At 42.5% G+C, this 12,605-nt stretch overlaps 1 protein-coding gene across 2 annotated transcripts in view; it reads left to right on the top strand.

Moving 5' to 3' along the window:
- Positions 1-9,576: 9,576 nt before the first annotated feature.
- KCTD3 (potassium channel tetramerization domain containing 3) overlaps positions 9,577-12,605 on the top strand; it is a 51,348-nt gene continuing 48,319 nt past the window's right edge. For both annotated transcript variants that reach the window (XM_080824916.1, XM_080824917.1), the window contains exon 1: positions 9,577-9,706. In XM_080824916.1, coding sequence (XP_080681042.1) covers positions 9,624-9,706 — 83 coding nt within the window. In that variant the 5' untranslated portion in view covers positions 9,577-9,623. The remainder of the gene's footprint in view (positions 9,707-12,605) is intronic.

The raw sequence follows: 12,605 nt of genomic DNA, 5'->3' as shown, positions 1-12,605 counted from the left end.
TATTGACTAATGGTTATGAGAGGCTTTTACTCACTAATAATATAAGATTTTTAAAAGTACTCTAACTCTTAATGTCACAAAACAAACTGAGGGGGGCCGGGGGGAGGGGAGTAGGGAGAGGGTGGTGGGGTTATGGACATTGGGGAGGGTATGTGCTATGGTGAGTGCTGTGAAGTGTGTAAACCTGGCGATTCACAGACCTGTACCCCTGGGGCTAATAATACATTATATGTTTATAGAAAAATAAAAAAATTATAAAATAAAATAAAAGTACTCTATTGAATATATTAATCAATATTATCATCAGAGAACTTGTTCCAAAATAGAAATGTTAATGTAGCCAAAGACATCTGTTTTAGTTCTTCCTACACTTTACAGAACTATTGGTACAAAATTTTGTATAAATCACATATTTATATCTGGTTGTATTTAGGTTTCAAACTTTATGAGAAGTCTCATATTTCAATTTCAGTAATTAACCCACACTTCTGATTTAAGGTTGCATGACATCAGGGGTGAATGGGAAGGATAATCCAAGCTCTGGGTTCCAACAACCCAGTTTCCTCTGGATAAGGTGAAAGAAAATCATTATATTGTTGTCTTTCTGCTTATGGTGACAATGTGGGAAGATAGTCCTGCCTAAAAATTTGATAGCAGGGAAAAAAAAAAACAAAAAAAAAACCTAATCTCAAATCTTCTGCCAGTTATTTGTCTAAAGGCGAAGATTGCTCTGTTCTTTGGAAAGTTACAATAATGGCCTGATCTACTAAGCACCAGTAGGCACTGGGCATGGCCTATGTTAAGAAACTTTCTCTATGAAAGGTTAGATAGCAAATATCACAGGTTTCAAAGGCCACGTGGTCTCTGTCAAGACTACTCACCTCTGCCATTGTGGTGTAAAAATAGCCATAGACCTGGCTGTGTCTCCATAAAACTATGTTTCCATAAAATCTTATTTACAAAGACAGATAATGCGTCAGATTTGACCTTTGAGCCACAGTTTACCAATGACTGTCCAGAAATAAGAAGATAAAGGAGAATTGAAACAGTTCTGCCTAGTAATTGTGGATTCTTCCATTGCAGATCCGGGAAATTTTAGCAGATTATATTATCACTGTTAGGAGTATTATCCCTGAGAACATTTTGTTTTACCTTAGGAGGGGTGTGTGTGTGTGTGTGTGTGTGTGTGTGTGTGTGTGTATTGTATGAGAGAAAGAGAGGGGAGGAGGGGGCTGGAAAGATATTAATTAAAGAGTGTTTAAATAAAGGTACCCTTTAGAGAGGTGAGAGCAGATTTCAGGGATCCGGGAAAGGGTGGAAAAATACACAAGGAGTAGGAACAACAGGTAGCCACTTTACCTGTTTTAAGGGAAGACATGGTTTACAAGGGTCCTAATCAGAGCTAGACCTCTGAAGGAGGGATAACTTACATGAAGTGTGACCATCTAAGAATGCAAACACTTCCAGAACTGTGGAGAAACAGGGAAAAATAAATCCCCTGGCCACGGTTTCCCTGTGTCCTGAATTTCTAGCTAGCACCTCCCATTGGCTAACACCAATTGCAAGTCAGCGGGAAGGGAGCCCATGTGATGCAGTCCCTAATTTAAGGGTCGCATAGCACATAGGAAAAAAGAAAAAGGAAAAAAAAAATTAAGGAGTGTGAAAGTGGCTTAGCATTACTTCCAGGAGTTACCACAGATGATAAGGTGTTGCAGGATCTACAAGGAAACATTATTTTTGACAATGTAGTTGAGGTATAATTAAAAATGCAATAAACTCCACTTACTAAAGTATACAACTTACTAAGTTTGGGCCGGACATGTACATCCAGAAAATCATCACCACAACCAAAATAATGAACATAACCATCACTCAGAAAGTTTCCTTGTACCCCTTGGTGATTCCCCCCACCAAATACCTTTCCATCTCTCATGCCCAGACACCGATCTGTCCACTTTCTATGACTAAAGACTGGTTTATATATTCTAGAATTTTACATAAATGTAATCACACAGTACTTACAGTTATATTCATGTTCATTTAATTATTTTTACACTCATCTAGGTTTTTATGTGTTGTACTTCATTCCTTTTTATGGTTGAGAAGCCTTTCACTATAAGGAATGGAATTTGTTTAGCCTTTCACCTGAGGATCAACAGATGGATTGTTTCTACCTTTGTCTGTTACAAATAAAGTTGATATAAATATTTGTGTAACAGTTTTTATAAGAACATGTAAATAGTGAGTTGAATGGTGGTCCCCAAATATATTTCCAAGTCCTAATCCCTGAAACTGTGAATATGAATTTATTTGAAATAGGATTTTTACAGATGTAATTAAGTTAGGGAATCTTGAAATGAAATAGTCCTGGATTTAGAGTGGGCCATAAATCTAATGACTGGGATCCTTATAAAAGAGATGAAAGGGAGATCTGAAACACAAAGACACCTTACGTTCCTGGGGAAAACCCCATCTCATTATGCATATATTATCCTTTTTTTTTTTTTTTAAGGTTTTATTTATTTACTTGACAGAGAGAGAGATCACAAGTAGAGAGGCATGCAGAGGGGGAGGGGGAAGCAGGCTCCCCACCAAGCAGAGAGCCTGAAGCAGGGCCAATCCCAGGACCCCGAGATCATGACCCGAGCCAAAGGCAGAGGCCCAACCCACTTAGCTACCCAGGTGCCCCCGGGGTTTAGCATTTTAGCATATGAATTTGGTAGGGGACACAAATACTCAGTCCAATGCATCTGATTCATCTTTCATCTTTCACTCATTCTTTTACTTTTAACTTATTTGCGACATTATACTTTAAAAGCTTCTCTTTTAGGTGGTCTATAGTTAGGTTTTGCTTTTTTTTTTTTTTTAAAGATTTTATTTATTTATTTGACAGAAAGAGAGGGAGAGATCACAAGTAGGCAGAGAGGCAGGCAGAGAGAGAGGGGGAAGCAGGCTCCCTGCCGAGCAGAGAGCCCGATGCGGGACTCAATCCCAGGACCCTGGGACCATGACCTGAGCCGAAGGCAGAGGTTTAACCCACTGAGCCACCCAGGTGCCTGGTTTTGCTTTTTTATCCAGTCTGATGAACCTTGCCTTAATTGGTGTGTTTAGACCATTTACATTTAATGTGGTTATTGATATGGCTTGGTTGAAATCTACCACCTTGCTAATTGTTTTCTATTTCTATCTTGCTTTACTCTTTTTATACCTTCTTTTGGATTAATTAAGTATATTTGTTATGATTCTGTTTCTCTTGTTGTCTTAGAAGAACAAACATCTCTCTGTTAAGGTGATATTTGAGCAGAGTTCTGGAGAAGCGAGCCCTTTGTCTATCTCAAGGAAAAACTTCATAAGCAGAGGGAGCAGCAAGGTGTAAAACCCTGAAGCTGGAGCATATCTGACATTCTGGAATAATAACAAGGTGGCCAGTGTACTTGGAATGGAGTAGAGAGGTAGGAGTGAATATGGGAAGAAGATAGCAGGAGACTGAATGCTGATAGGTGGTGTATGAGATCATCTCAGGCCTTAATAGCTTTCTGGGAGTGTTCATTGAACTTTCTTTGCTTCAGGCAAAGGCCTTTGCTGTCATCCCCACCCCCAAATTAAACAAAACCTTCTCTGAATCACCACCACAATCTGCCTAAGGGAACCTCAGGACTAATCTGTTCATGCCAATTTTCCCATTTTATACTGTTGCACACAAAAATTCAGCACTTAGGTTAGTCTTCTCCCCCAGCACACAACCTGTCTGATGTGAGCTTTGGAATTTATGGTCCCTCAAAAGGAAAATTCCCTTTACCCTTACTCTCTTTTCTAAATATTCCTGGCACAGGCTAAAAGCAGACTCTCCCCTACGGACACTGGCTCCCTTGCTTCCTTCTCAACTGTAGGTTATTTTCTTTCCCATAATCCTCATACCATGGGCCTGGAGGGGAGACGGCATTAGGACCCGACACCAGTCTTTCCAGATTACTGTCCTTACATCTTCCCCTTAAACTATAACTTCTTTGATGAGTTTGCCATCAGATTAGGAATGTGTTTTGTTTGTTCAGTTTTGAGGGATGGGATCCAGTGAACCTCTGAGTACTTTTCATTTTTTCATGGTTTGCCTTTAGATATTGACAATTCTGTGGGAGGTTAGTAATCTCATGCCTATGGTTATAACCTTTGATACACAGAGTATACCATTAGAGACATACCCAAATAATGGGTGTATCTACACCCAGGGTGGGTCAAAAGACAACCGTAATAACAATGACAACAGCAAACACTGGGCAAATTATCTATCCTTGTGGCTCAGTTTATCTTTACGTGTTGGCTAGATATGGTCTTTTTTCATCTACATAAAGACATAACTGTAATAATTATCTTCCACCTCTCTTGAATTACCAGTTTTTGCTCTCTACTAAATGGTTTCCATCAGTATATAGTTCTTTCTTTTACCATCTTTACAAAGCCTTCTTTTGACCTTACTTCCCCTGCTTACTACTGTCCATTTCTTTACTTTTCTTTACAGCAAAACCCCACTAAACATGCTCTTTCTCTCACTGCTGCACTAGAACTAACCTTACTTAGGTGGTCACCAATTTCCTTCATGTTACTAAATACAGTGGTCAATTCTCAGTTATTTTATTTGACCCATTATCTCACTGGACCCCCTAATCCCTTGGTTTTCCTCCATCTTGCCAGAATTCCTTTTTCCTTGGCTGGATCTTCTTCCTCTCCCAGTCTCCCAAATTAGATAGTCAAGGGCTCTCTCCTGGATCCCTATTCTTGTCTCATTCTACACTCTGCCCCTTACAATCTTAGTCAGTTCCATGTCTACCCGCCATCTCAATTTGCTAATCCCTAAGTTTTATTTTGGCAAAGATTAAAAGTATTTTCAGTTTGAATCTCTCTTCCAAACTTCCAACTTCTATATACAAATGTGTTTTGGGATTTCTTTTCCTTCAGTGCCCATGGTTCTTGGTCATGCCGCTTTGAAGAATGAAGAGCTAGGCCAGACATAGAGCGGTTGGCAGCAAAGTGAAGTTTATTGGGAGAGGAAGGGGACCTGAGAGGGTTGCCATTTTGGCATTTAAATCCAGGTGTTTTATGGGCTTGTTGACAGGCTGCTTTAATCTGATTAACTTTCCACCTCCCTGTCACCCAATCAGGTTTTTGTCCATGTGCTCATCTACCAATCAGATAGTTGTTCATGTGGGCAAGGGAGGCAGCTCCTTCTAGGGTGATGTAGAATAACAGGATGGGATGTTTTTCCTTTTAAGGGTAGTTTTCTCTCAGGACAGGTCCCTTGCCCCTGCCTGCCTGTCTTCCAACTATCCTCCTACAACTGCCTACGCAACATCTCACTTGAATACCTACTGAGGGATTCTGCACACAATCCCACTGTGGGGAAAGGAGGGGTTTACCTGCCACCATCAAGCAATTCTCTGGACACCAGTAGGGGGAGGGGGGCGCAGTTCTACAATTCAATTCAATTCTGACACTATCTATTCGGACTCCATAGGTTAAGAGCTCAGTCCTACAAGACTGTCCTCTACTTCAGATATCAGTCACAAGCATAGGTTCTTACCTGTGCTTCTGACTGATCGGCTATAGATCAGAGGGTCCCCCAACTTACTCTTTGGACTTGAGACACCAGTTGCTAAGTAAGGTTGCTCTCTGTGCTTCCGAATGGTGGTCACAAATCATAAGTTCCTGCAAACCTCTCCTTGGGTTTGATTCATTTGTTAGAGCAGCTCACACAACTCAGGAAACCCATTGACTCCCTAGATCATGGATGTATTACAAAAGGATATACCTCAGGAATATTCAGGTGGAAGAGATTTAAAGAGCAAGATATGGGAAAAGAGTACGGAGATTCCATGCCCTCTCAGCGAGTGCCAATACCCCTGAATCTTCACATGTTCACCAACCTGGAAGCTGTCTCAGCCCTGTCTCCTCCGGGTTTTACAAAGGCTTCATTGATTAAATCATTGGCCATTGGTAATTGATTCTTCCTGGAGGTGGGAGTTGGGGATTGTGGGACTAAAAGTTCCAACCCACTAATCACAGGGTTGGGTGTTTGAGGAACCAGCTCCTAACCTTAGGTTATCTAAGTGCTTTCCAGAAGTCACTCATTATCATAACTAAAGAAATGCTTATTGTTCTCATCATTTAGGAATTTATAATGGTTTTAGGAGTTCTGTCCCAGAACAGAGGTTGAAGGCCACATATCTATTTCTTATTATAAATCATACTAGCATGAGCCTTAGTTTAACTCCACATTGCCTCTTGAATTCCTTAAAGGCAAAAATCTGTTAGTAAGTGATCTTTTTTACATGCTTCCAAGGTACGGGCCTAGGAGAAATTAAGCGGTCTCTTTTTGGCACCTAATTTCTATCTTGCAGCTTTGAAGGCAGAGTTTCAGATTCTGGTAGGAAGCAGACATCACGGGTTAGAGCAAAGACAGCTAACACTGTTTAAAGTATGAGCAAGTCTTAATTTCCCGCTCTTTTAATTGGAACTGTTACTTATCTTCTCAGTATAAAATGAAGGTTTAAGGTATACCCTGCAGAGAGGTCCTGAAATTAAACTGCCTACCTACAAATTCCTGCTATGCCACTTGCCGGCTATGTAATTTTAAGCAAGTTTCCCAACATTTTAAGTCTCGGGTTTTCTTTAAATTTGTAAAATAGTGGTAATAATAGATGTGAAGAAAAAAAATGACAAGAAATATCTAAACCATCTAGCATGTGATAAATCCTTAATAAATCCTGTTGAAAACAAGACCATAGGCCCAAAATGATATCACTTAGGCCAAATCTAAGTGCCAGCTGACACCTAACCTGACTGTAGTGTCAACCTCCCCCAGAAATGTAAGTTTTAACCAGTCATTCAGGAATTTTCTAACTGGTACCAATAAAATAATTTGTTAATGGGCCTTCTCCATCCCTCAAAAAGATGAGGTAATTTCTTTCTTTGTTTTTTTTTTTTAAGATTTTATTTATCTATTTGACAGACAGAGATCACAAGTAGTCAGAGAGGCAGGCAGAGAGAGAGAGAGGAAGCAGGCTCCCTGCTAAGCAGAAAGCCCGATGCGGGACTCCATCCCAGGGCCCTGGGATCATGACCTGAGCCGAAGGCAGAGGCTTTAACCCACTGAGCCACCCAAGCGCCCCAAGATGAGGTAATTTCAATAAGACCCCCTATCCCTCCTTGTAAAGGACAATGATCTTGCCTGAGACAATCTTTTCTTTTGCTACTAATTTGCTTGCCCCACTTTCCTTCTTATAAAAAACCTCCATTTTGTAAAAATCCTCAGAATCTCCTCTCTACTTGCTAGATGGGACGCTGCCCGATTCATGAATTGTTTAATAAAGCCAACTAGATCTTCAAATCTACTCAGTTGAATTTTGTTTTTTAACAAGACAAAATAGCTATTATTATTAACATCATTATTAACTGAGGTAATATTATAAGCTGTGCTATCCTCTTTTTAATCAAATTTGGATAAAGTCATATCATTGGTATATTTTTCAGCAGTGTTCTTAAAAAATTATGACAATGAAAATAAAATCATAACATCAAGTAGGTCTTCCGTTTGAATTCTTAATGTTAAAACTATTAAAAAAAACCCCACAATTCATGCTAAGAACCTGTTAAACAAAATCCAACTGAGTAAAATTGCAGATCTAATTGGCTTTTTTCAGTGATTCATGAATTGGGCAGCTCCTTAGAGTGGTACAAAATGAAAGGTTTTTAGAGGCAAAAGGAAGGTAGGACTGGGAGGTTAAAAGACTAAATTATTTCAGGCAAGGTTACCTTCCCTCAGGGGAGGACAGAGGCCTTATCTAGCAGGTTACCTCACTAATGCTGATCTGGAAATTCCAGACTAATTGGTTTAAATTTCCACTGCTAGGAGAGGCTGAAACTACAATTAGGTTAGGCATTGGTTGTTTTTTTTTGTTGTTGTTGTTTTTTTTTAAGATTTTATTTTTAAGTAATCTCCACACCTAAGCTGGGGCTCCAACTCAGGTTGCAAGAACGGGATGGCAAGAACCAACTCCCAAATTCTTCCCACTAACCCAACCAGGCCCCCACAGGTTAGGCATTTAGTCGTGATGGGGCTTAGCAAGAGTGACTCCATATTGGGACTATTTCTTTTTAACAGAATTTAGTACCACAGATTAATAAACTCTGAAACATACTGCACTGTCTTTTTTCGCTTTTGTTAGCTAATATGAAGTGTTATAGTGTTAAGATTTTATTTTGGGGGGGCGCCTGGGTGGCTCAGTGGGTTAAGCCTCTGCCTTTGGCTCAGGTCATGATTCCAGAGTCCTGGGCTCTCTGCTCGGTGGGGAGCCTGCTTCCCCCTCTCTCTCTGCCTACATGTCATCTCTCTTTCAAGTAAATAAATAAAATACGTAAAAAAAAAAAGATTTTATTTTTTAAAAGATTCTATTTTTAAGTAATCTCTATGCCCAAGGTGGGGCTTGAACACAACTCCCAGATCAAGATCTGCCGTGTTCTTTGGACCGAGCCAGCCGGGTACCCCCTTTCTGTTAAGATTTTAAAAATATACTTCAGTAGCTACTAAGTTTTGGGGTTCCAGTATATACACTATTTAAAGTAAACACTTTTTTTTAAAAGTGTGCGTTTGGGTGTGACTACCACCGAACGCTTACCATATTCCAGAAGCACACTGCCCTGCTGTCTAAGGGTTGTTTGTTGGCGTCCTTTTGTTTCCTTCCCTGCTTAATAAAACAAAAAAATCAAAATTGCTTGGGGGACCAGCGTGGAGACTGAAGAGGGTAATACAGTAACAAACTTGCTGCGGTAAACGCTGTGAACAGGTTATAAAATTCCCAAATGTTCACAGCACGGACACCTTCGACGTTTAGGCATCAACTACTGGCTCTCGGGGAAACTTCTCTTCACCTCCCCAATCCGTGTGGAGAAAGGAGACAATAAATAAAGTTGTTTAAGGGCAGTTTGCCCAGACTTGCCCCCAAACCGGGGAATCCGACTCCTGATGTCAGAAAACCTTACATGTAAGAGGGAGCAGGCTGGGAGCGCGGGGAGGAGGAAAGACTAGGAATCCCGCCCGAGCGGGCGGCGGGCCAGGAGCGCATTCCCTCACCTCCCTTCGCGCCGGCCCCGCTGGGCTGGGAAGCTCCTCCCCGGCCCTTCCTTCCTCCTCCTCCACCTCCTTCGCGGCAGCGGCGGGCGAAGGGGCGAGCGCTGCGGTATTTTGTCCCCAGCGGCGACCCCTTCTCCCAGGCAGGCTGCGGCGGCCGCCGTGGCGGTGGCGGTGGCGGCGGCGGCTGAGCGCTAGGAGAGGTCCGGGCCGGCCCTGCGGCCTGGAGGCCGCGAGGGGCGGAGGCCGGGCCGCCCTCCCGCGCTGCGGGAGCGGAGGGGAAGAGTCGGCGGCGAGGGAGCTCGGTCCGGCCGCGGGGAAGGTGGGGGAGGCTCCGCGCACCTCCCGCCCTCCGGCCGCCGCCGCCGCCCCGCTGGCCCAGCCACAGCCTCCGCCGCCGCCGCCGCCTCCGCCGCCGCCGCCGCCGCCTCGGGCTCCCGCCGCGGGCTCGACGGCCCCGGCCGGGGAGGGCGGGCGGCGTGCGCGCCCGGAGCCGCCGGAGATGGCGGGAGGGCACTGCGGCAGCTTCGCCGCGGCGGCGGCCGGCAGCGGCGAGATCGTGCAGCTGAACGTGGGGGGGACCAGGTGAGTCGGCGGAGAAGGGGCTCCGAGCCGGGATGCCGCGGGCGGCCTGCACGGGGGCGACGGGGGCCGGGTGTCGCGGGGACAGGGGCGACGGTGGGAGCCGAGCCAGGTGGGGCACGCGGGGGGCCGTCCCGGCGGGAGGAATGTCGGCGGGGCTCGAGCTGAAGTCTGGGCTCCGGGAGGAGCGGCTGCAAGGGCCTCTGGAATGAGCGCGAGCCGGGCCCATGTGCCCGAGTCCGCCTGCCTAGAATGCCAACCTTTGTCCCTCCCCCTTTCTGACCTATCGGGCTAAGAGGAACATTAAAAGGCCTTCCTTACCTCACCTTACAGTGTATTTGAGGAATTTATTTTGAAGAAGCCTGGCCTCGTGGTTTGGCTTTTGCAGATGAACCTGCCTTCTCTCCGGGCAACAGGGGGTCGGTTGGCTTGGATGCGGAGTGCCATGCTCTTTTCCCCTCCTAATTGAGGAGGGTTTGTAATGTCAGGATTTCGGTGGATGGGGTGCAGTAGATTGGCAGTACGTTGTTGTTTATTTTCAGTTTCTGGGTGCATGGCTTTGGACGATCTGTTCAACTTGCAGGGCAATGGGTCCAGGAACTGCAGTTTTACCAGCTCTGGAAAGCCTTGGATATTGGCACAGTGTGGCACAGAGTAGACAGACCGAAACCTCTTTATCCTCTCTCTGCTTTCCACTCCCTGTCTGTGCCTTTTATTAAGCTTGTTGGGGGGGGGGGTGTCATTTTTTGTGGATTTGCTATGGCTTATGAGTCACTCTTCTCAGAAATGGGACTTTGCCAGCTCTGTTGGAAGGAAGGGGTGGTTGAGTTTAAAGCTTGGTAGGAGGTGAACGATGAAATGCTCGAGAACGTGAAAGGGTTTCAACATGCGAAACTTAACTAGTATTTCTTAAAATGCAAACCAGCCGCACTGTGGGCCGTATCATGTTTAGTCCTAAACATTTAATCATTTTCTAAGTGTGCTTGAGAATTCAGCCCAAGAAACAGTAATTCTTCATTCTTTCCCTGTTCTTGTCCCTCACATCCGGAAACAAAACTGTTGAACAGTGTAAGATAAGATACTACATTATTGCGTTATATAGATACCAGTCCTTTGGAGAACATTTATGTCTCCTAATGTAAGAAATGGATTTTTTCTCTAAAGTCACATGAAAATTTTGCAGGTTTGGTAACTTCCGGATGCAAAAAATGGACCGACTGTTCCACGAGAGTTGGCCTAGAGTGTATGTTAATACTGAGGAGTCGCACTAGAGGCATTTAAAATCCCTGCCCTGGTTCCTAATTGCTACAGATTGTGGACATCTTTTTTCAGGCATTCTAAAGGACATAACGCTAGTATGATAAAAATTAAATGTGTTGTTATTCGCTGTATGTTGAAAGTGGGTGGTTGGATGAGTGCATTCTTGTTAATGAGTGTAGAGTTCAGTTTACATTTTTAAATCATAAAAGGCAGCCATCTTGGAGCTGGAACATTTTATTTTGTTTCACTGTGTATAGAACCAGATCATAATAAGGTTTTCCTTCTATTAGCAAAGAATACAAAATAAGGTAAATGTATTATTAGATTGAACAATTTGGAAAAGATGAAAGTTGTTAGATAGGAATGAGAAATTAAGTAAAAATACCACGAACTTTAAATTTGCTAAGATGACATAGTTTATGAAATAAGGAATGACATGACCTATAGAAAAATAGAACATCCAACTCCAGGCATTCTGAGAATATTTTCTTGAGTTTCTTTGTATCATAGACTCTTGGGAGTGTTTTAGGGCTGGAAGGGATTCAGAAGGCATCTGTATATGTTGTACAGAACATGTTAACACAATCACTTAAATCATTGTAAAGGAAAAAAAAATCCCGATTTCATTGTCATTAAAGTTGAGGAATTGCCACTAGGAGAACCACCTGTGGCATAGAATGAAAGTAGGCTCTGAGGTGATAGAGTGAAAATCAAAAGGAGAGTGTGCTGTGAGCAGAGAAGCATACGTTACAGGTAAGATGTGTGTTGTTGTTGTTGTTACTGTTGTGTCTTCTGCGTGCCCTGCGGGCCCCCCCCCCACAAGGATGTGAAACTGGAAATACTCAACCGAATTATAAAAATGAGTAATGTTTTTTATGATTTATTTTACATGTTATGGGTGATTCAGGAAACAGAAGATGAGGTTTCATTTAGAATTAACATTATTTACCAAAAAAACCCTAAAGAAGTGAAAGAAACCTAATGTGACTCAATTTGTGATTAATTCTGTTATGAATGGGTATGATTTGAGGCCTCATGAGAAAACTGACTTACTTAGCATATGATACCCTCTAGTTCCATCCGTGTCGTTGCAAATGGTAAGATTTCATTTTTCTGATGGCTGAGTAATATTCCATTGTATATGTATACCACATCTTTTATATGGCATCTTCTTGGCACATTGGGGATATGAGATAAAAAACATTAGAAAAGGCTTTCAAATACATTGCAGAAAATTATGCTTGTCATATGTAATTTTAAATGTTGTCATTTTAATGAAGTCATACTTGGATCTTAGTTTTAAAGGTCTCTGGGGTCTCTTTTGTTTTTTTGTGTGTTTTCCCCATTTGTCTTCCTCTTGTTTGAAAAAAGAAAGAAGTTGATGGGGTGAGGATCCAGTCCCTTTGCCCAGAGATTTCAAATTATCAAACCTACCCCAAACTGCTGATTTTAATTGAAACTGCTAATACAACTTTAAGCAGACCTGTGTGATTTTCTAAGTAACACAGAATTTGAGTTATCTGGCAAACAATTTGCTGAATAATCAGTAAGTATGAAAGAGCATAAATTATAATGACCTTATTTAGAATTAATTTGATATCCTCCGGAACACAGTGATTTATTATTATTATTATTTTTTAAT

The sequence above is a fragment of the Martes martes genome, assembly GCF_963455335.1.
Source record: "Martes martes genome assembly, chromosome: 15".
Taxonomy (NCBI): Eukaryota; Metazoa; Chordata; class Mammalia; order Carnivora; family Mustelidae; genus Martes; species Martes martes.
This window is presented reverse-complemented; position numbering and strand designations above follow the sequence as displayed.